Source organism: Vanessa tameamea, chromosome 12, assembly GCF_037043105.1.
Source record: "Vanessa tameamea isolate UH-Manoa-2023 chromosome 12, ilVanTame1 primary haplotype, whole genome shotgun sequence".
Classification (NCBI taxonomy): Eukaryota; Metazoa; Arthropoda; class Insecta; order Lepidoptera; family Nymphalidae; genus Vanessa; species Vanessa tameamea.
This window is the reverse complement of record NC_087320.1, coordinates 1,682,525-1,705,814: the sequence shown is the minus strand read 5'-3', so window position 1 is coordinate 1,705,814 and position 23,290 is coordinate 1,682,525. Positions and strand designations below refer to the sequence as shown.

Sequence of the window (23,290 nt, the reverse complement as noted above, 5' to 3'; positions counted from 1 at the left end):
TAGAATTTATTATAACTTTGTACTGAACCTAAGTTTCATCGTGTAATTTAAGCTTGTACAGTGTACATTGTAAACTTCAAATAAATGTTTATATACATACACGTGGTTTATTTTACAGAGATGCATTATGCGAGAAAATAAAACGAATTCATATAATGAATATAATTTATTCGTAACAGTATATATCGTACTGTACAATCTAAAATCAATTAAGCTAGTTCAAGATAAAATCAGCATTTGTTTTATCTAAAATTCTATAAAAATCACCCGATTAAAAGCGTTTTAAAATGTTCTTTAAAAGTAATAGCGAATATCGCCTAATACAACAGGCACCTTAAAACCTTTAAAATTTCCCACGGACACAACTCGCTAGTCTCGTGGCCTAGTCCGTGGTGACGGTGTAATTTTGCGAATGTTATACAAGAGCAATAACCGGAAATGACTAATTGATCAATAATAGAAATAGTCAAGCAAAATCTCATCGTGTTCGCACTGATCTAACGATATTAACAAAAACAATCAAAATAATCAACAAAACTTAAAATAAACATAAGAAATCGATAATTTATCAAATCAAGCTGGCTGACGAAGCGCCCAACTTAATAGCGGCTCGACAATTGCCGGTGTTACTATTGTTGCTGTTGCTGGTGCTGGTGCTCCATGGTTGTTGGTCGCTACACGCGCGCCCACTCCGCGGCGCCCTCCTCCGCCGCCGCATCCGAGCCGCACGCCGGCGGGGAGGGGGTCGCTAGTACACACAGAATTACCACTTCTATAATTATTACATTAAAAAATTATGTAAATCCTGAATGTGTAATGTAATGTACGGCAGAGGTCACCAGCCACCTGATGGTAAGTGGTCACCATGGAGATTAGCGGTACGAAAATCTGAGTTACAATGACTTACTTCCTTTAAACCGGAATACTACAATACTAGAATACTTTAGATTTGTTTAAAAATGGAAGATATTTAGATTAAGATCGGAGCAGTTTAGATAAGAAAGGTCGCTCAAGCGCTTACGGGTTATTCGTTTCATAGACGCGCTCTTCTTGATCGCGTCTAACACAAATTGAGAGGGGTTTCAAGGAAGCGAAGCGGCACAAATTTCTGCTAAGACTTATTTTATGTTAAAATTCCTATTTTACCATCGCTGGCCAAGTTGAAGCCGTTGTAGATGCTCCCCTCACTGGGCGAGGATTGTCGAGGCGCGTTGTTCCCGTTGCCCACGGCGCCCGGCTGCAGCGGCATCTGAGCGCTTTTAGAGTTGCGCATGAGCGGCTTGTGGTTTTCAGTCGAATGTTGCCAAGCCCAACACGAGCGGCAAAAGTATCTAAAACGGTTAAATTTAGCTTATGCTCCACCAAATAAACCACGGTATCATAATTATTCAATTGTTTCATGTTAATAAATTATTCTCACCTAAAACAAACTGGTTCGCGGCAGAAATATGGTCCTTGCTGTAGATTACACACTGAACACATCGAATCTTCCAAGTAAGGATCGACTTGAACCTGAAAAGTGAAGTGAAATATTAACGGCAAGAGTCTAGATTAGGTTTTGTTGCGGTGTACTCGCACCAATAGACGTAAAGCTAATAGGTACTGCCGTATTACGAATTGAAATGTGAGAATTTACATACACAGCGGAATAAGTGATTTATACTTTTAGCGCCGGTGTCTAAGTGACAGCTAGTTGATTCGCTTATATCCTTATATAAAATAAATCTAGCAGTTTAAGTTTACCTTTTTCGTGAATTTATCAGTTCGTATCTCTACGTAGGCAGCAGAAATCGCGCGCACGTACGATCTCACGTTATTGAACGTTACTCGCCCCGATCCAATCGGGTACTTATTTTTGTCAGTGTCAATACCTGTACACAAAAAGATATTATATTACTCCACAAAACTGATCTCTTGAATTGACGTCAAAATAAGTACGTGGACGCCGAGTCCACGCAATTAATGAATAGAACAAAAAAAAGCAAATAAACTTTGTGAATGATTAAATTACCCGCATACACTACTCCAGAAAACAGATCGTTCATAATGGTAGCGAGTGCCGAGGCAGACAGCATGCCGTGCAGAGCGCCCACGAATACCGTGCGGGCGGGCTCCAGCCGCACGGAACCGCCGCCCGCTCCACCCGCGCCCACCCAGTTGGAATCCGAAACCGCCCAGGGGATCACTTGCACCTTAAATGGTAAAGCGTTCAGCATTGAAATTTACTTAAGGAACTACTCCAGAGGGCACCAGTGCACATCTGGATATAAGAACCCTCAACCAAGATAATTCTACGAAACGTTAAGTGAAGACTTGGTGATCCATATAAAGTGATCTACCGGCTCTAAGATCTACACCAACCTCCTTGGTGCGCATGTTGCGCGAGGCGACGCGGTAGTACCAGTCGGGCCCGTCGCGCCGCGCGGCCGCCAGCAGCGCGCGCACGCGGCGCTCGCTCTCCAGCGTCACGTACGCGTACCCGCGCGGCGCCGCGCCGCCGCCCGACCCGCGCCCTGGCCACTCCACGCTGCGCGCAGTTAATACAAATTTACGAAAACGAATACCGATAGTAGCAAAGTGCAGGTGAAAGTAAACGATCCCATTTTTGTCCCATTTACTCTAAAATTGTTCACTAAAATAAAGGGCGAAACCAAGATCTTTACTGACCGCACGGGCTGGAAATGCCGGAGCGCGTGCATGAGCGCTTGCTCCGTTATGTCCCAGGGCAGACCGCCCAGAAACAGCTTGGCGGAGAAGCCGCCGCTGGGGTCGAGACAGCGCGCCGGCAGGGCGCCGCTCCAGCTTAACGCGTCGCCGCCGTTCCTGCTGCCCGCTACCACGCCACCTAAGATTATTTACGTTCATGTCGACTGTTAAAAGAACTTACCGAATTTAAGCAAATTGAACAGAAGTGCTTACAGAATGAAGCGCGGCGCGGTAGTACACGGGATTCCTCACGTGATGGCCCGCGAGCTCCTTCGGGCGGCCACGGCGGCTCCACCTGATGGCCACAAATACGAATGAATTACCACGAGTAATTGGAATGCCGTACTCATCCAATTAACATTATCAAACCAATTTACTTACAGATTCTAGGCCGTCACAACTAAGACGAGTTTGATAAGCATTGTTGCGGGAATTCGTCGCCGGGGGCATCGCCAGGGCCTTCTGAAACATGCACCTTACTGGACTTGTCTAACACGAGTTAACGCAGAAATCACTTATCGATCATCATGATGATCATCAACGGCAACATACGGAAAGCCAATTCCAAGATAGACGTACGTGGTCACATGTAAACACTTCACCACGAAGAAAATTTTAACTCTCAGGACTAAATCAAAGTTATATTATAAATTAAATTAAGTCAATTTTTATTTCGAACAATGTTAAAGAAAACTGAAACTTACTAAGGAAGCAACAAGATCCGTTATCCCTTGTCCAGGGGGGTCCTCCCAGCCTCCCGGGCGCGCGCTCTCGCTGCAACAATGAAACAGTTTTAGTACTAATTATACCTCATGGTACATGCAATGCTACTCTCGTTAGTTGGATTTAAAGAAATGATAGATGGACTTCAAGATGCAACCATCAGAAATTTAACAACTTAATAACAAGAAATTTTACTTTACAAAATTTGAACATCAAGTCTATAAACTACATTTCAGAGAGTAAATGTTAAAACGAATTTAGTAATACCTGTAACTCGCGAAAGCGGTAGGATGCCTTGGCGGGAAGCAGGTCGGTGGTACCAGTGTACGAGGAGTCTGTGCGGCTTCGGGGCTGCTGGGGCTCTCCCATCGCCACTCATTATCACCACCTTCCTGTTGAACCAATAGTCACTTGTGCAAAGCCAGGCGATAATCCAAAATAACCAATTTTTCTTTATGTATCATTTTAATAATTTGATCGAGGAAACATCAACCATTTCCAGCGAATTACAATACTAACGACTACTCCATGTATGCTAAAGCAAAAGCGACGTTATATTATGGTAATCCAGCTTGTCTAGACTGACGGCATACAGAGCTCTTTATTTCTCTAATTTATTTTCTTTGATATTCCGGAATTAAGACCAATTTTTGTAGTGATGCAAAATTAAAAAGTTTTATTAAACACATTTAAAATATATATTTAAGCTTCACAACGTAATTCGGTATATTTCCTTTAAAGTAATTTTTCGCATCGCGTCTCGAGTTACCGATTAACTCGAAGCAACGCTGGCATGAGCCTACACAAATAATATTAAATTGCCAGCTCCTGCCAATAGCCAGTTCGGCAAACGTCTGCCAAATAAGTGATACAAAAGTTGCAACTTAACTTACAAGGCGACTGGCGATTAAGTTCTGGCAGTCGTCGATAGATTGTTTATCCTTAAAAGAAGCTATCAACGCTTTTTACGGTACTCGACTCGTGAATATTTGGTTGGCAACACATCAATAATGAAACTGAAAGTTATCAATAGAGGCAATAGTGCAATTTCCGCGCAAATTGAATCTACGGAATAGCCTGAGAGCGACTTTAGATATGAAAATTGAAAATTAGTATAAATAACAAGGTTTAATTTGAAATAAGCTCTAAGCTCATCTCTGTAATTTATTCATATAAATAGTTCAATCCAAGAGCTGAGAATTTCGATTGTGGCAGGTAATTGTCCCAGTCTGGATGAATTATTAGTGTCTAGTGATCCCTTTAAAGTCTAGGGGAATATTGTTTATAGTAGGAATAGGGGGCTGGAGGTTATTGCGGACTAGGCATTTAACGAAGGTCACGGAAAAAAACCGCCATTTTAACAAAAGGTATTACGTAAAAGCAATAAATAGCATCACTAATGCTTATTACGTTTTAGAGACTTTTCTAAACGAAACGTGAATGTATAAACGGAAAATTTAATTTTATCAATCGGTGGAAATAGCGCGGTGTTGAGATGAGATTAATTAGGTCGTAGCTTTAATTAGGAAACTACCTTCGCCCCGGCGAACCGATTACCTAACGGAAGAAACGATGGATTAGAAATTAATATTCGCTTCCAAATTAACGAAAAGAAATTTTACATTTATGCATAGGAGTTGTAAATAAACGAGTTTATTTCAATAGATTTTGACGACTGCATATATGTATTATGATAAGAATTAAATACACTGCGAAGATAAATCAGTCGCGAAATCCTTAATTAGACGTCGACATTTAAGTGACGCAATTAGGTCATTATAAAATTAAAGTTATCTCTACCCTACGCCCAGTTAACAGAAGGAAATAATTCGAGACACGGCTAATTCAATTGTTTGTGACAATAAATAAAAATAGTTCTATATTTTTAAACGAATGAGTTGTTTACTAACACTTGAGTTAAAGAAATATTTCAAAGAACTCCATGTCCAATATAAATGTTATACGTAATATCTTATATGCATAATATAAATGAATATATTATTAAGAATGAATTAAATAACCTAAGATAATTGCTATCTGATTAAAATAATTTAAAATCAATTTATACCTAACGATGTAAAGCGTTGAAACAAAACATCGAAGGACCAATACGTTAACTTTAATGTATATAATACGTAGCGATACGAATTGTACATATTTTCGCAAATATGTTAAGACACGTCAAAAATATTAGGCGAATAAAAAGCTTATGGAATTAAAAGAAATTGAATTGGCACCATTAAACTGCGCACATCGTATAAATCATTGAATATGAACATTTTGATCGTGAAAGCTATTAAAATGAGATTGTATTACACCACTTAAGAGAAGTGCTCGGAAATTTTTAAGATGCAAGTGAAATCACATTTAAGAATATTTCCAACAATTTAGATTCACAATAACTACATTAATTAGCATATAATTCATATTAAAAAAATACAGGCAAATTTAAAGTAGTTTTAGGTTTAGCTCTTGATTCAAACATTTTCACACAAAATGAATATTCCAAGCTATTATTTATAAACTTGGCATGGGACTTACAAATTCAGAAAATAAATACCAATAAATTTGAAAAGTTGTCGTTGTGAAGGTCTGCGATTTAACATTTTACAACTACCCACGAAAATATAAAAATAAAAAGAGATAAGTTACGATCTGAAATTCAGCTTTTGTTGGTCCTTTGCAAGCGAATTTTTAGGAAATTCGTTTCAATGTAGCTTATATATGGGAGTATTAAGAAATTCTCAAATCCAGGGCTAATGCAAGCTGCCGGCTGGTCGCGGGTGCATTATTTGGCACGGCGCGCCCATTAATAGGGGAGCTGGCAGCCGTCTCCCTAACATTAACTGGCATCAAAACGGATGTCGTACGGACATTATGAACGGACAATAAAACTGTCGAGTGCTTTGTACTCAAATATCGAGCCTTAAGGCTTTCAAATGCATTAAGTGGGACATTTGTATGATGCACCGCGCGTAGGTGGTTACGATTAAAAATAAACCTTGGTAATCCGCAGGTTTGTTTATTTTTGTATTAATTCTGCATTAATAGGATGGAATTTCGTTGTAACACGTGGAATTTATAACTAGTACATACATAATTATAATACAACAATAAAACAAACGTAGAAAACATTTACTGCTGAATCTGGCTAAACAGTGTTTTTTTTACAGCGAGAAAGTATATTGGCGCCCAACATGGGACAATTTTTTTTTGTAAGAAATATTACTTTCACAACTAAAAGTACCCTCATTTAAAACGAAAAGTTGGGAACGATATGTCTGTTGCAACGATAGAGCCATTTTAGATCTTTATCTTTAAGCGACTAGACTGCATTATTATACCAATAATAGATTTGGAAGACGCGGAAGTAATTGAAAAACAAACTGCGATAAAACTAAATAAATGGCATTTGTTTCTATTTTTTGATGTTTAGAAGCAGACTTAAGACACATGCACATAGTACTCACGCTAGCTCTTGTTCTCGGTACTGCTGCTTCAGCTAGTTGGGAGGTATCGAGGCCCAAGAACTCTGCCAAAGAGCGGCGGTTCTCACGCGACCCACCGCCACCGCGACTGTTGTCCTGTTTCAAAGTTATTGCAAAACATCGGAAATGTACACAAAAATGATTTTAGCGGCCTGTTAATTTTTCATTAAAAAAAGGGTAGATAAAAAAAATACTCAAAAAAAAAAGCATTATGTCTTAATATATGGATGAAAGATAATTAGTAACAAACTTGAATACAATATATGAAGTATAACAAAAAACACTACAATTATAGAAAAAAAACTCACCTGATGAAGTAGCGGCATATCTGCCGCTAAGTTTCCAAAGTTTCTTAATGAGACGCGACTGACTCAAGTTTAGTGTAGACTAGTTGCCTCGTCGGCAGCACAACGTCAACTACCAGCGAGTCGACGCGCAGCGAAGAACGAAGCCGTATCAACCCCCACTCCTCCCACCACTTTGTAAGGATTTTACAAACCACGCCCCATTTAGCATCTTTTTAATACTATTGTCAATTGAAAATGTTTTAATTTGATTTTTAATATAAAATATAATGTTTTTCTGACTTTAGAAATCCAATCTACATTATAATAAATCAGTATGTTATTGGAATGTTTTATAAAATAATAAAAACCACATCTAATTTCCCGCCTAACGATGTCATTGGTTCATAGAACTACGAAGTGCGCATACTCCAAATAATTATTTCTGTAATGTTATTTTTTTTTATTTACCTTATATCTAACGATATTATTTTAGTCTTTTTATATTGCCACATATATTTATTTTTCATTTTGATCTTTAAGTAGCTATAAATATTTCAAACAAAATTAAAATTCAATCTTGATTTGATTTTTATGTCATATTTAATAACAAAAAAAAACGGGAATCATAATCGAGAGTTCTGTATATTAAACTGTAAATATCAATTAACAATAACAAAATATAAACAATAACAGAATAAATGTAATAATATTGATAGTTTTTCAGTACTTATTTAATTCATTCAATAAAATTTTATAGCAAGTGTTTTACGTTTAGATTTATAGACATTTATTTTCAAAAAGACGTAAGTCGCTTGCATGAGAATACACATATGTATATGGTAATATAATATTCGTGTTTGTCTTAAAATAGCTACCCATTCAACGCATTAGCTTATTATTGTTATTTTATTATATTATTACTTTATGATTATTTATTTATTATTTTTATTTTTTTTTATGATCCAGCATCCGATTAAAAACGTTACATAATTATAATATTTAAGGTTCTAACGAAAAGAAATATATATGTATACATATATTTTAATTTTAAAACAGGATGGCAAAAGTACCAATGTAACACCTGATAGTAATCATTCCTTCACCGTTAAATGGGCCTCATAGACCACAGGAAGTACTGTATTATATCCCTTAGAACCTGTAACTACATTGGCCCACTTATCTAAACATCAAAACGGGATATAGCAGTACAAAGTATTACGATTTTGCGGTAGAATAAATAGTTATATATAACAGGTTGAGTTTTCATATGAAGTATTAAAAATAAAAGACTAATGACTGCTAGTATTTTTTTGATCACGTTGGCGGACAGCAATCCGCATTGACATTGGCACCATAAGAAATTTTAAGCAATTCCTTACATCACTGCGCCATAAATCTTGGGAACAGAGGTACTGGCTCACTCACCCTTCAAACCGGAACAAAATAATACTCAGTATTTCTGCTCCTCTGATTTTCCTCTTTACTGTTTTGTTCAAGTTCAGATTTATTTAATTTCACATTTTGTCTAATATTGAGATTCTCAAAACGTTGTTCAAATTTTAATTGCAATAATCCTTAAAGGTAAATAAGGAAATAGTTTTATACCGATTAATTAAAAATCAATAATGCATTTCTAAACTTAAAAAAAATAATAGTCTAGCAAATAAGCATCAACGTGAACCACAGTAGCAAACAGTAACCAATCCTCTGCTGCTAGATCTAAACATTGAATCTTAGATGATATATTCCTTGTGCCGTCACCCAATTAGTAGTATAAAGTATTCCTGAATAAATTGTGGAACAAATGTATTAAATAAAATAATTATTCATGTCAATTTAGTAAACTTTATTTTCATATTATCTTATTAAACAATATAACGACAAGATCCTCATACTAACAAAATAAAATCATTGTATGTCTCTTAAATCCAACGAAGATTATTTTGAGAGCTGCTTTTAAATTGCTTCCTTAGCCCTGAAAATAGTTTTAAACATTAGAACATTATAACAAGTGTCTTTATTGGTTCCTATTTGGGATTTTTTATCTGGCATATAAAATTAAATGTTAATGCCCATCTATATAAGGTGAGTAATCTCAAGAAACAGACTGTATATATTCTATAGCTAGATTATAGCTCCGTTTCTTCCCAATTTGATATTTTTTCCATCGAGTCGGTGGATAGATACGTCGCAGAATTTCATCCGAAACGTGTTTACGACGTTTTCCTTTACCGAATGTTGATATTTTGGCGATCTCGTCCGTAATATCTTGGCTTTTTTAAAAATTATTGGGCGAAAATTTATTTACATTAGTTTAATGGATAGAAACGTTTATGGGTTTAATTAATTTAATTTCATTTGAAAATAAAGTTAAAATCATCAATTAAATCGAAATGGACAAAATAAGTGGTACACGTAAAGTCTTTGAAAGTACAAGTCTCCCCGACGGGTTGGTTTTGAGTTAAGCTTGCAAACGATGCGCGGCAGCGAGCGGAAGTCATGTAACAATATTTGAAATACACACATCTATGTGAACACTCTGTACTTAACGCGAGTGGAAGTGCCTTACAGCATTGGGCTAGCGCACATTACGCATATACATCGAATTTAAAATGACTTTTATGCGTACTCCACGTACACTTTATGCAATTATATAAAGTTAATTAATACAATAATCTTCCCGTAGTATTTAAATAATTTTCGTAAAACCAATCGCTTACTGATAAGAAACGGTCGCAGACCGCAACTCGCGACACATTACGTTCGAACTCCGGCGCCAGGCCCCGCGCACCGCCCGCAAGCCGCGTCACTAGTTAGGCTACGAGACATTACTCCTGCAGGCCGAAGAGCGGCGTGAGCAGAAACCCGGGCGCGTCGGACGGCGTGCGCGGCCGGGGCGCCGCCCCGCGCTCGTCCGCGTACACGTACGGGAACCGCAGCACCCAGTACGCCGACGCGCTCAGCCGCACCGCCGCCTCGCCCGCCGGCTGCGGCACGAACACGGGCCCGCCGGCCACCGGCTGCACCTGCGGAGCATCGGTCATCGTGTCGAAATTTTGATTCATCGTTCGGTGACTATAGAGGGGGCGACCTGCCCACGCATTCGCAGGCTCCGAGGGATACCTTGGGGTCCAGCGTGACGTGCACGGGCGCCTTGGGCGTGACGACATGCAGCCTCGTGAGCTGCGCCAGCACGTGCGCGCGACACAGGCAGGAGGCGTACAGCGGCATGGTGCTGTTGGCCAGTCGGGCGCCCGCCTGGCTCGCCTCGCGACCCCACGCTCCCCCACCGCCGTTCACCACCGTGTCCGGGGACGACATCATGAATCTGCGAGCACACGAGCGACCGTCTAGATTCCGAGGCGTCTCGTTACGTCAGCGACGGATGGTGTGAGCGGTCACCTGTGTCCCCTGGGGCACTCGTACTCGAAGCCGATGAAGATCTTGACGGTGAGCGGCGGCGACGTGTGCTGCTGCGGGTGCGCGTGCGGGGGGCGGCGCGGACGCGGGGGGCGCCAGGCGTCGAGGCGCACGGCGCAGTCCCAGGGCAGCAGGTAGTTGGTGTGCGGCAGGAAGCCGGGCTGCAGGTGCTCGGGCAGGCCGGCGTTGTGCGAGTACAGCGAGGACGCACCCAGGCACACGAGCGCCCAGCTGGGGAAGGCGGGCAGCAGCGCGGCCGGGCTGCCCGAGTGCAGCATGCCCGGCAGGTACTCCGTCGTCGACGGCTGGCGGCTTATTACCTTTTCTGAGTTTGAGCGAACACATTTAAAATTAATATTTTCTTAGAACCGAAATAATATGTCCGTCCCGTAGATGTGCTACTTTCAAGTCAGCTAGCGTTTATAACGTTTGGCAAAGCTTCCGTAGCCAGCGCCGGGGCTCACCGGGCGCGCTGTCGCCGTGCACGGTGACGACGTGCAGCCCGTCGCCGCAGGAGGGCGACTCGTCGTCGTCGTCGTCGCGCTCGGAGCCCGGCGACAGCTCGTCGGGCTCCGTCCACGAGCCGCGCGCCGACTGCGGCGACGTGAGCCCCGCCGACTCCTCCTCCGCGACCTCTCTGCTCTCCGTGTACTCCGCTGCTTCGTCCGGTGCTCCCTTGACGGATGCGGCCCTACGGTTATACAAGTGAACGTCTCATTTTTAACAGGCTAATTTGCTATGAAATTTCACGTGCTCAACTCTTTACTATATTTGGAAGGTGTTGTGCGGAAACATTCAGGTCCACATAGGCAGTAGCAAGAGTTATTAAGGTTTAAAAGAGAAAACCATTTCGATTTTTATAGAGACCGTAACCCTGTTTCGTAATGTTACACATATTTTAAATAGTATTGCACTTAGTTTTTAAGTGTATTCGTCCAGTAGGAAAATATCGAGATTATTATTATTATTAAGAGTAAAATTACACAAAACTCTCACCTAAAGCTGGGAGTGGAAGGCTGAAAGACAGGGAAGTCGATAGTCTGCAGCGTGTTGCAAACTCCGCACTCGTCGGCGGCGTAGGTGTAGAACGTGTAGTTGGCCTTCTTCACGGTGTAGGGGTCCTCGCGCGAGCACTTGCTGCGGCCGCAGTTACACGCGCTCACGTAGCGCACGCCGGACGAGTGATCCTTCGAGCAGTCGCTGCGACACGGGCGTGCACGCGTTAATACACCTCACTCGTTAGAGCAACAGATGAACGAAACGGGGTTCGTTTTATTTTCAACATTTTTTATTTTTACTACTCCTATTAGTTGTTTTTTTTAATTCGACTGAGGTGACAAGGCGCACTGACTGCTGCGGGTGTATGCAGGGGTGCGCGGTGAGCGAGGGCGCCTCGCACAGGCGGCGCGCGCGCCACACGGCGCCGCACGCCGCGCGCAGCCGCGCCCGCGCGCCGCCCGCCAGCGGCCCGCGCGCCATGGCCTCCACCACGCCCAGCGCCACGCCCACCTGCACACGCGCTCTGGGTGACGCTCCTCACTACTACGCGATTACATCGGTGCGGATCGCAGACTGCTGCGATATTAAAAATACTATTTGTATTTCGACCTTGTGTGCGTGATGTTGACTGGAGTAGTGAGGCGGGAGGCCCTCGGCATACGACGCTTGTGCGATTGGCAGCACCTAAAAATAACGTATCATTATTTTGACGTGACCAAATGTATTTTATGTTAACGTTGTTAGACGTTTTTGGGTACCTTAACTTTAATTACTTAAACAATACATTTCATTGGCATATAATTAAAATTATAGTTGTTATGTATGTGTGTAGAACAGGGAACCGGAACCGAAATATGGAATCTGAATAAAGTAGAGTATTTTTTCACATCAAAACATAATACGTAATCTCAGCAATAATTACCACCTGTAACATTGCAAACAATTATTAATTAATCAAAAAACAAAATATCATTAAAAACAGATGTCAGAAGTGGGATTCGAACCCACGCCCACAGAAGTGGACTGCGACCTGAACGCAGCGCCTTAGACCGCTCGGCCATCCTGACGTTGGCAACGAGTTCGAAATGAACGTTCAAATTGTCAACACACTCTAATTTGACTTTTCCCATTTCAAATTTAATCATGATCCAATTTCCAAGACCAATCTTCATTCGCCCAGTTTTTTTTTGAGGTTTTAGATATATCTACGGGTATGTTTGTTTGTTTTAAATATAAATTAAATAGACTATCAGTATCAGTATTCAATAAGTTCATTAAACCCAGATTCATTTTAGTACGTAAACCCAACACAACAATCTTAGTTTTCGAAGAATACCTTTTTTGCCATAACCATATACTCCATGTAATTATTCTTCAGGAAAATCTATTTATTTTCTATCTAATATATTTATAAATGTGTCCGTATACGTATCGAATCGTATCCGGAATCGAAATAATAAAGATCTGTCACTGTGATCACGTAAAATGACACGTTATCTTTATCACTGAATTTGTCTTATAACGATATATGAATGATATGACAGAGACCTTAGCACACCTCGCCTGCGAGAACCGGACGTCAGTGGCGAGCGCGTCGAACAGCGCGCCGGGCTCGTCGCCGTCCGCCGCGCTCAGGTACAGCGGCGCCAGCGCCCGCGCCGCCGCGCGCCACGACGCCGCGCTCGGCAGCTGGGGGGGGGGGGGTACATATCGTTTGTATCGCTGTCGCACATAGATTGCTTGCACAGATACAAATTATCTATATATAAAAATTTGCTCCATTTAAAAATATCGTACCTCAAAGAATGATGTGCTCATGGCATACTTGCCGACGTTATCATCGAAGCCCTCACCGAAAGCCAAGTCCAAGTGGCCTTGCAAGAATTGTCTGAAGGAGTTCCTCTGCGGCGGCGCTTCGGACTCCGTCCCCGTGCACAGCTGCACCAGCCCACGTATGAGAGAGCTGACGTCGCGGGCGGAGTCCCTCTCGCTCTCGGCACTTATGTGTACAAATTCTTCATTCTTAGGGATCGCGAATAATGATTTAGCACTGAAAAAAAAATATGTTCTCAAAATTAAGTACCTGCAGTAATTTGTATATATATACTATGGTAAGTTTGCAATTGGAAAACAATCTTTGGTGCACTTTTTGATAATACAAAATGTAAGTGTGCACAGTGGAGAGAGTTTTTATATTATCTGCTTTGTAGTAACTTGCTACATGGTGCTAGAGTATCTCCTACACTGTTCAACCAAACACCATGATATATAAAAAAAGCTAATCTTCCTATAAAAAGCTTCAATTTATTCATTACATACAATAGGCTATTTGACTGGTTTTTAAAATCCATTTTACATTATTTAGTAGAGGTTAAGGAACTCAGTAAAAATTGTGTTTTTTAATTCTAGAACATATTTGCTGTAAAATATCAAATTAAAAATTCTATATTTAAATAGCGCGCGAAACCGCTACTTTGACAATATGGCGCTGCAATGGGGTCAGTGATGTCACTTGCCTGTATTGTAAGCTGTGACATATATAATGCACATATAATAGGCAAACGAGGTTAACAAGCAAGTGACGTCATCATAAACCCGACCAATCAGGAGCGTTTTGTGTCATGTGACAAAGGTTTAAAAAAATGCATTTTTATTTATGGATTTTTGAATAAATTAATTATAATTTTCAACTTTCGTTAATAAATAACCATTTTTAAACTCATAATATATACTGATTACAATAATTGACACTTTATTTTTCGTATTGTCAAATAGCCTATTGAACATACAAACAACCTGCTGCTTAGCTTTTATTATAAATCCAGTAATTTTCAAAAATTGTCATTATAGTACTACAGTTGCTACAGTAAATTTTATTGAATATTCTTACCAAACATTAGTAATAATCCTTGCTTTTCGTAAAATAAAATAAATCTGGTCCTCAACTGCATGTTCTAGTCTCTTAAGAGCGGCTGGTGCTTTCCTTAAAGGGGTAGGAGCACGACGGAAGTGGAAGAGAAGCCGAGGACAGCAAGGTCGACCATGTGTTTCCCAAGCACCTCCCGCATCTGATGATTGCAATTCTTCTGCAGTTTGAGTAGCAAGTTCGGCTCTGCAAATGATAAGAAATAATTTCACTTAATAATTGGATATTAAAATATCAGGATTACTTGTCCTGTTCTTGTCATGCCTCAGTACAAAAATTTACACAAATAAAGTTGATTTATAAAAGAATTAGTTCATTTGTTTCCTTACTAAAATACTGTATTCTATATAATTTAAATGTACATTATACTATACACACAATATGGACTGTGGGTGGGGCATCAGAGGATAGGACTATTAATAGAACTTAATAGAAAAGAGGCTCTTAAATGAAGAATTGTATAGTTTGTTTCATTTAGTATCAAATTAAACATATTAATTTTAACTATTTTTACATACCTGTAAGCATCAATTGCCTTAAACAACTGCAGATAACCGAGATCAAATACTGCTGTTGGTGATGACAACACCACTATGTGACAGAGATGGAAGATCAATGCTAATGCCTTGCAGGACTCTATCGCCAACTGTCCAGATGCAACCAACCAGTCGGCTGCATCTGCATCTTTTACTGTACTATATGAATTCTCATCTAGTTTGTCAGCTAATGACGTGAGTCGCTTAGTATCCAGATATGTGACTGCATGGAGATATAGAACGCTTTTTCTTTCATCCCAGTGGCATTCTATACCATTCTAAAATTAAAATACTGTTTTTTATCTTATATGCTTAAATATGTAATACTTAAATATGTCCAACTTAAAGTGAAATCTTTGTTTATTTTAATACTAATAAATAATTACTAACTTCTTCACATTTTACAGTTGATATAAGCGGAGTAGTTTTATTAGGATAACGGTAAGGTGATTTCCCAATGACGCCAACAACGACAATACGCTCTTTTTGAGAAAACTCAGGAATATTATTAATGGAAAATATTTTACTCATTTTATAGCGTATCAAAAACCTATTCCAAATACATATTTACGTTTCAATTCAATCGCCAATGTTATGACTTATGTGACATGTGAAGTTTGACATTATAAAGACGTCAAATATGTATGCTTGTAAAAATTCGTAAGATAAATATATATTTAGGTGCATTCTATGTTTAACTTAATGATAAAATTATTGGACAAAATTGGTGAAATATATAGTAATTATAAATATTATTATTACTAAATAAATTGTTTGTATGTTTTCTGTAACGTAATACCTACGTTGTCAAATGTTTGTCGATTGTGACAATTGTATTATGATTTGACGTTTTTTCATGTTTGATTACTGCTCAGCTGTGAATTGGCTAACCTTTCGAAATCAAGGTTTGCGAGATTGGTTTGGAGAATGGGGAAATGTATCAGTTATCAAATAAAAATTAGCGCGATTACACGTGCTAGAGATATTGATATTTTAGCGCTGTTAGATACGTTATCAGTGAATTAAAATTACAGTATTCGGTTGTGTATATACAATGTCGTCGGTAATGGACGATATTTATGAACTATTAGATAGTTATAACGGACGCGACAAGGTAAACTATGCGGAAATATTAAAGCCTTCATACAAATAGCATTGTACTGGAAATACCAGTCAATAACCTGTTGCTCTATCAAAATACATTTCCTAATATATTATAAGACAAGAAAATTTATTGAACCTCATTTTCGATTTTTGTTTAATAAATTATTAATAAATTTATTACATTAATATTAAAACATTTATTATTAACACAAACACTTAAATTGCTACTATATTACCAAACATGAACATGCCCTCGTAATAATAATGGTTATAAATTACAGGTTGTCCGTCTCGCATGCTATGCTTGTAAATTGTATGGTTGCATACAAGGAGAGAAGTCATGGCAGGTTGCTGGCTCTCGACTTTCCAATGCAAGGATGATGCTCCGACTGTTTGATGATATTCCTATGATCAGACACACATATAATTATGGCTTAGGGAAACATGTAAGTGATATAATTATATAAATGTTAACATTCTCTTATGAAATCAAGATTTTATCAACATATTATTGTCGACAATTATAAAATATTTATATGATAAAGATAATGTAAAAAAAATTCATTGCGTTATCATAAATTACTTTTTATCATATTCCAGTAATTATTGACATTCGCATAATTATCTTTGTATAATATTTAAATTAAGCTATTATTCTAGTACAAATTTGACATTTAAAATATTATTTAAAAGAAATTGCAAATTATTTAAAAAAATATATATTATTATTGCTATCACTATTAAGGTTAATTAACACAAAAATATTTACATTTATTTTTAAATACAAGACATGTGGCCGACTCTAATGTTTCCAATATTCAGTATCTGGAGAAAAAGTTTTGTAAATAGTTAACATAATATAATAATATTAAGATAATTTATTATATATTTTTATAAATACTGTTTGATTTAATAATGCATAAAGCAATTGTCATAGATAATAATTGTAATTTAGTCATTTTTAAGATTTGTTTTCATCTATAACAATTGTTATTTGTTAGGAATCTTCAAAAATCGCAGCATTCCTTGGGGTCCTTGCAAATATGGTTGACCAGGCTTTTTTGCCAGTGGAAAAAGCTTGCTGGCTTCACGATGTTGGAGTTATTAAATTGTCAACAGTGACAGCAGATAGACTTGAAATATTGAGCACAGCATTGTGGGCAGGCAGCTTATATATATCTCTAATACAGTAAGTATACTTTTTCTTTTTTTTTTAATTTAATGTTTTTAAATTTATAATATTTAGTATGCTCACTAATATATACTAATATATTTGGCACCAAAGTGTGTGCAATATTTCAACTCAATAGGTCAATAGGGCTGAATAAGCTATCTTAACAAGTGAAGTTAAATAAAAACTTGTAATATGCCATTAAATCTTCAACAAAAATTCTTATCTTCGGACAGATAGTCTTGACAATTTTTTCTTGCTGTGTCTCTTTCTGTTTCTGTTAACAATTGATTGTTGATTATTGTTAACAAGTATTTGTACTAAAAAATATGTGTAAGTGTTTTTATTTGCATTGTCTGCAAATGATTTCTGACCTTCGGAAAGAATATTTTAGTGGCATTATTAACTGTAAGGACATTATTGATATTTTATTTAGTAGGTATTATTCAATAGAGAATAAGCATATTGATTATGCAAATTTCCTCATACTTTGTGCCTTCATGATTCATGATTACTAATACTCATTATACATGTTTTACATAAGTAAACACAAATTTGAAGCAAAAGCAAGTACATATTTGTTCTTTTCTTGTTTAATTTTATTGCAAAAAAATATAAGAAACTCGATGACAAATTATTTTTGGCGCCAAATTACATTTAAACTTTTTTTATAATGAAATTATGAATGAGTTAAATATAAGTATTTTTCTTTAAATTCCTTTCCGGTATTAGACCATTATGTCAATATTACGAGTTAATCACGAGTCACGTGAACAAGACATTCGTAGATAATGTCGAAATATCGAGCTCCACCAAATAAAAATAAAAAACATGGTAAATATCCTGTTTTAAATACTGTTAGTAATAAAAATAACCATGTTAATTTAAAATATTATGTCAATATGTTAAATAGCATAAATTACTTTAGGGTAACGCTACAGATATCTAATCAGCTTTTATTTTACAAAAAAAATACAGTCGATTTGAGAAGCTCCCCCTTTTTTGAAGTCGGTTAAAAAGACCAGTCTATTCATAATTTTGGAGCTACAGACTTTGAGATGTTTATAAAAGTAATAATACTCACAGTTGCGTCACCAATATATTTACAACAATTTAATTACGTACAATTACCATTGATCACTTGTATAGAATCAGTGATAATCATTATGTATGTACACGGGACGGGACGTTTCTATCTCCGCTCCATCTCCTCTCAGTCAATAAGGATTTCTTGGGGCAATGTATTCGTTTCTATAATAAAATTCTGCAATTACTATTAGCTTTGCCGATTCATAAATTAAAATCGTTTGTTAAAAAAAATATATTAATAAATAAAACATATTAAGGCACGAAACATCAAAAGAATATTTTCAAAGTTATCTGACTAACGACCAAACTACAAATTTATTATACATAATACTGCATATAGTTTATGTGATTCACGACATAAAAGTCCCTTTCACTTATCTATTTTACCTTGTGAAAACTAATTAAAATTCTGACCTGAGAAGAACCGGCGAAAGAAACTCAGCGGGTCTTTTTTTTTTGTCAAATTAACTACATACATAATTGTATATGAATAGAAACAGCCAGGAGGCGATCGTTTCATTCCCAAGGTGTGCTATCAAACATAAACTCACTAATTGTATAGTAACCTTTAGCACACAACCGTTCCTTAACAAATTTTTTTAATTTGGCATCAGAAGCATTTTGTACGCTTTCTGGGATCCTGTTGTAGAAGCGATCTATGCAGTCGAGTTTCAGGAGTAATTAATAAATATTGTATTATTTTTAGTTATTATCAAATTAATTTAAAAATGCAAATGAGTTAACCAGATACATTTTATTTTCATATCGGCTAAGTAATAAGTCTTAAAATTTAAAAATACTATTTTAAATTATAAAAGAGAGTTCAACTATTCTAGTCTATGACAATATTAACCTTTGTCAAATTTTGTTATAATCCGTCTGTTGTTCGAGTGAGGTTGAATAACAAACACACAAAGTTTCATATTTCTACTATTGATATAAAAAATGTTACATGACAACCAATATCTCCGCTAAGAGACCTCTTAATACGTACGTACGTACTAAGAGATACTTTTTTCACTGTTTTTAAAATATTTCCGAAATACTGTTAGGGTTGGATTAAAGGAAATGCAATTGGGACTCTTTCCTGGTCAATTCCCGGGCATCTACAAGAAAACATTGGTATAGCTGTGTCCATGCAGTCAACGCGGTCGCGGCCCCTGGTCCAAGGAGTCCCAGTGGCCAGATAATGCTTTTATTTCAAAACTTTTTCGAGGAGGCATAAAATAAAAATAAAAAACCCTCAAGGAAAAAGGATCCTAAATTTCGCCGTTGCGCTTTTAAACTGCATTATTTTTACGGGGAACCTGCGTAGTTGGATCCCACATATAAAAGAAAAAATGACTAATGGCTCAAAAATAATAAGTATACGCACACCTGTTTTTATTAAAGTACCCGCTCTTGGTAAGAGTGAAATGTCTCCAGCTTTAAATTTTAATTGCTGGCTTTATCAAAAAGTCATAGTAAGTTTACTGAGAACACACCAGAGTCGACAGTCCACGTTCGTTTTCATAATAGACAATGGGGACCAATCCGATTTTATATTTTGCATGCGTTCCGCAAAGGACCTGACTACAAAAAGTAGGACAAAAGAAACCACATTTTTCTATTAGTGTTTATTATAAAAACTAGTTAACATGAAAAAATAATATTTATTTTAAAATTACACTTAATAAAGCATTCTCTGTCTTTTACTTTATATTATATAATTCTGACTTGCTTTTAGTACATACAATGAAGTAATAACGTATATTTAACCTATATTTTTGTACAATTCCAGAACATTCCGGTCTATGCGGCATGTCTGGTGGAGCAGGGATTGTCTCAGTGCTGAGGACGCTTGCGAAGCGAGGAGGAATCTTGACGCCAGACTTATTATCCAAGCGATAACTGCCGGAAAACTGTGTTTGGACATCACACATGCGGTCAGCTGTCTCCCTTCCGGGTGTCTGTGGGGGGAAAAGATCGGAGGAACTAAAGTATCAGCCATTGCTACGTTTTCTTCGGTGATCGGCATAGGTTTATATTTTGCTAGGAAACGACTTCTCAAGTAATCTTTTTTCAGAAGATTGTGTATTTCATAAGTTGTAATGTATAATTAAAATATTATTACTAGCTTACATTAGCTAGTAATAATATTAAATATCACTTGCACGAAAATTAACTATGTCTTTTTATATCATACGAGATCCAACGCTGGAAAAGTAACACCCAATTTCAGTCGTTTTATTTTGAAATATTATTTGATGTAAAACATTTTTATAAACATTTAGGTTAACTCGTATTATGTTGACAATGTCGCGGTCCATTAGTTCGACTGTGAATTATATATTCGCTGACTAATAGCGCTGACGTTTAACTAACAAAATAAAAAAGGTGCGGTACTTGTATACGCGCGTGAGAAGTTCCATTTCTCCAGCGTAATTCAAAATAGTTAATTGCAATAAAATATTAATAATCTACTTATTAATAGTGAAATACTTATTATTATTATAAAAGGTATTTCTTCTCTTTTCACCACTATTATAAGAATAAAAGATTTAAAGATTCACCATTTAAATTTGTAATAGAATAAACATTGTAAAATAGATAAGGTGTGAAGTTGTCTATTTCGAGCGACTTGACATTTAATTGGCGGCTTAGCGAGCAACATGGTGAACCATGAAGTTATCAAGTCATCACGTGCGCGCATCACAATAATTCTCTCTCAGCTTTGTTTCATAACGCGCTAAAAGAAGTATAACTTCGAAAATATATCCCAGCTTTCGAAAATATTTATCAGGTATACCCTGTTCAAGTTAGCTTGATCTTTTTGACAGACGGGCTAGTGATGAGAAACAAAAAATATAATGGAATGCGTAATTCAAATTTTATTTTTTATTTCAACTTATTTTTCTAAAACGAAGCTATACCAGCTAAAGAGACCCCAACCACTAGCCAAAGAGACCAAAAGGACCCCCGTTCATAATAATAACTTAACAATGATTAAAGATCATAAGGATTTTTGTAATCGATATTTGTAGCAGTTTCTGCCTGTTATTCGCATCCCTACCGACCGACCGATGTAACATTGTACAAGCGTCTATTATTTTCAGTGTTTCTATTTAAATTTTACATTGAAGCAATAATGTATAATAGAAAAGTCTTAAAATTTTCGGATAGCGCTTGAATCTTAAGAACTTTTGTATTATACGAATTTTTTTACAATTTTTAAAATCATTAAATTAAGAAAATAATATGTTCGTCATTGCAAAGTTATGTCGATCAGAAAAAATTATATCTGTCAAAAAGACCAAGCTATCTTATACAGGGTATAGCACATAGTATGTAATTGTGTTACTGAGCTTGCCATTTATTTTGTATAGACACTTCTGATTTTAATTTGCTTTCTAATTAAGATAATAATAATTAGGTATCTATTGTACTTGTGACATTGATCAGTTTTTAAACTGAAGTATATTTTAATCGTGGAAGAAAATCTTTATCTCCTGTACTATTAAATTTTTTTTGAATAAAGTATTATTATACGGGTAATTGATTATTGGAACTCAGTACAAATTACCATGATGGTGGATCTACGTTTACATAAGGGCCTTAAAGGTATTTATGGATTGATATGAGTTTCTCAGAAACGATGGTATTTGTCAATAAAGTTATTTAATAACTATATAAATATATATGTTGTATATTTCGGTCAATTATTATTCCAAAAAAAATATTTTACGAGATGTTTTCAATGTTATATTTGTTTGAAAATAAAATTATCCTAATTAATATTTAAACTAGTATAAAGTGCATTAGAAGTACATAACACGAAACGGTGTTATTCATTCTTCTATATTAGAAATAGCTAAAATGTTTTATAGCAATTTGGGCAATATTTATACATATCTTAAATTTGTATTTTGATATATGAAATAATCATAATGTTTCATGTTCACATTTTGTATAGTAAAATATTTACTGTTGCGATCTAAGCAACCATTCATACTTAACGAAAGTTCAGTTGCTTTGCTATTACAAAACGTACTTTATTGGGTACAAGGTCATCCAATAAAGTATTTTTACCATTACCCAAATATCTGGGAGTATAAATAAAATCGATGACCATCGCTTTTTGTGTGATTTAATTTGTAAAATGCGCGCCAAAAAACTAATATTATTTAGGTAACCATAGCAACGCATCGACGAATGTTATTGTTTTTTTTTATGCAAGCAGTAAATAATTTATTATTAAAATAAAGAGTGTGGTTGTGATGCCTTTTTCTTCTGTTTAAAATTAATATTTTTTACAGCTTTTAAGGACCTAACGGACCATTCTTATACTGCTTTACCTATTATTAAACCACTATTTTAAAATTACTTAGGATTGGTTTTTATTCAATTGTTAGTTTAAATAAAGATGTTTTATTAAAAAAATGTGTAAATAATATTTTTGAACGAAATAAAATATTGTTCTTTTTCAGTTTCTACTTTTTTATTTTATTTTAATTGATTTTTTCGTTATATCAGTTATATTAAGTATTTCATTAACTGTTTGCCTACTAGGTGTCTAGGTTAAATATACTATTCCTGATAGTAAAGTGTGTGTCTCCTACACATCTCACCTGAGACCCATTATGGGCCTTCCGAAACAAGAGTGTAACATTGTCGATTTCTCCGGACTGTTATTTTTATCTTGACAGAAAAAGTAAATGGTTAATAATCCGATCCAGAATTTGAATCCAGCGTCTCAAAATCTGCAGCGTTAGGCCAGCTTTGGGTCATGATATGATCATTTTAGAAGTAAAATTAAAGTGGAAATAAGAACTTCAGTTTAAGAACTTTATTCTCATTACGAC

The 23,290-nt window shown here is 36.7% G+C and overlaps 3 protein-coding genes and 1 non-coding gene across 6 annotated transcripts; 1 reads left to right on the top strand and 3 right to left on the bottom strand.

Annotated features, from left to right (window-relative positions):
- Nucleotides 1-151: 151 nt before the first annotated feature.
- LOC113402427 (cytoplasmic polyadenylation element-binding protein 1-B) lies at nt 152-3,755 on the bottom strand. 2 transcript variants are annotated; one of them, XM_064216498.1, is made up of 11 exons: nt 3,697-3,755; nt 3,411-3,480; nt 3,088-3,165; nt 2,920-3,001; nt 2,668-2,845; nt 2,362-2,527; nt 2,012-2,192; nt 1,744-1,871; nt 1,421-1,512; nt 1,147-1,331; nt 152-748 (listed from the first exon to the last, which is right to left on the bottom strand). In XM_064216498.1, exons 3-11 carry the CDS (start codon nt 3,154-3,156, stop codon nt 675-677), a joined length of 1,155 nt encoding a protein of 384 aa, XP_064072568.1. In that variant the 5' UTR covers nt 3,157-3,165; nt 3,411-3,480; nt 3,697-3,755; the 3' UTR covers nt 152-674. The 2 variants fall into 2 exon arrangements, with proteins under 2 accessions (XP_064072568.1, XP_064072567.1); XM_064216497.1 differs by having other exon boundaries at nt 3,088-3,168; nt 3,697-3,738.
- Nucleotides 3,756-9,035: 5,280 nt separating this feature from the next.
- On the bottom strand, nt 9,036-15,719 carry LOC113402441 (nonsense-mediated mRNA decay factor SMG8). Of its 2 annotated transcripts, none has more exons than XR_010309293.1 (13): nt 15,476-15,719; nt 15,068-15,363; nt 14,514-14,735; nt 13,421-13,673; nt 13,172-13,312; nt 12,233-12,307; nt 11,976-12,133; nt 11,621-11,824; nt 11,089-11,315; nt 10,607-10,949; nt 10,328-10,532; nt 9,925-10,230; nt 9,036-9,179 (listed from the first exon to the last, which is right to left on the bottom strand). XR_010309293.1 is itself a non-coding variant. In XM_026642694.2 (13 exons), the coding sequence occupies exons 1-13, from the start codon at nt 15,614-15,616 to the stop codon at nt 9,161-9,163; spliced, it is 2,478 nt and encodes an 825-aa protein (XP_026498479.2). In that variant the 5' UTR covers nt 15,617-15,719; the 3' UTR covers nt 9,036-9,160. The 2 variants fall into 2 exon arrangements, 1 of the variants encoding a protein (XP_026498479.2); XM_026642694.2 differs by having other exon boundaries at nt 10,037-10,230.
- Nucleotides 12,607-12,690, bottom strand: Trnal-cag (transfer RNA leucine (anticodon CAG)). Its single transcript has one exon. It is a non-coding gene; the product is annotated as a tRNA-Leu (tRNA).
- Nucleotides 15,720-15,935: 216 nt separating the features above from the next.
- On the top strand, nt 15,936-20,703 carry LOC113402444 (peroxisomal membrane protein 11C-like). Its single transcript, XM_026642699.2, has 4 exons — nt 15,936-16,199; nt 16,471-16,635; nt 17,191-17,378; nt 20,230-20,703. The coding sequence occupies exons 1-4, from the start codon at nt 16,140-16,142 to the stop codon at nt 20,501-20,503; spliced, it is 687 nt and encodes a 228-aa protein (XP_026498484.1). The 5' UTR covers nt 15,936-16,139; the 3' UTR covers nt 20,504-20,703.
- Nucleotides 20,704-23,290: the final 2,587 nt, after the last annotated feature.

What these genes read in the sequence shown, in the direction of transcription:
- LOC113402427 (XM_064216498.1), bottom strand. Translation starts at nt 3,156, where the DNA reads ATGCCCCCGGCGACGAATTCCCGCAACAATGCTTATCAAACTCGTCTT. An exon ending in GTTGTGACGGCCTAGAATCT is followed by an intron (nt 3,002 to 3,087) that starts GTAAGTAAATTG and finishes TGTGGCCATCAG; the next exon opens with GTGGAGCCGCCGTGGCCGCC. An exon ending in ACCGCGCCGCGCTTCATTCT is followed by an intron (nt 2,846 to 2,919) that starts GTAAGCACTTCT and finishes AAATAATCTTAG; the next exon opens with GTGGCGTGGTAGCGGGCAGC.
- LOC113402441 (XM_026642694.2), bottom strand. Translation starts at nt 15,616, where the DNA reads ATGAGTAAAATATTTTCCATTAATAATATTCCTGAGTTTTCTCAAAAA. An exon ending in CGCAGGCGAGGTGTGCTAAG is followed by an intron (nt 12,308 to 13,171) that starts GTCTCTGTCATA and finishes CGTTATTTTTAG; the next exon opens with GTGCTGCCAATCGCACAAGC. An exon ending in CCTTCCACTCCCAGCTTTAG is followed by an intron (nt 11,316 to 11,620) that starts GTGAGAGTTTTG and finishes GTATAACCGTAG; the next exon opens with GGCCGCATCCGTCAAGGGAG.
- LOC113402444 (XM_026642699.2), top strand. Translation starts at nt 16,140, where the DNA reads ATGTCGTCGGTAATGGACGATATTTATGAACTATTAGATAGTTATAAC. An exon ending in GTTATAACGGACGCGACAAG is followed by an intron (nt 16,200 to 16,470) that starts GTAAACTATGCG and finishes TATAAATTACAG; the next exon opens with GTTGTCCGTCTCGCATGCTA. An exon ending in ATTATGGCTTAGGGAAACAT is followed by an intron (nt 16,636 to 17,190) that starts GTAAGTGATATA and finishes GTTATTTGTTAG; the next exon opens with GAATCTTCAAAAATCGCAGC.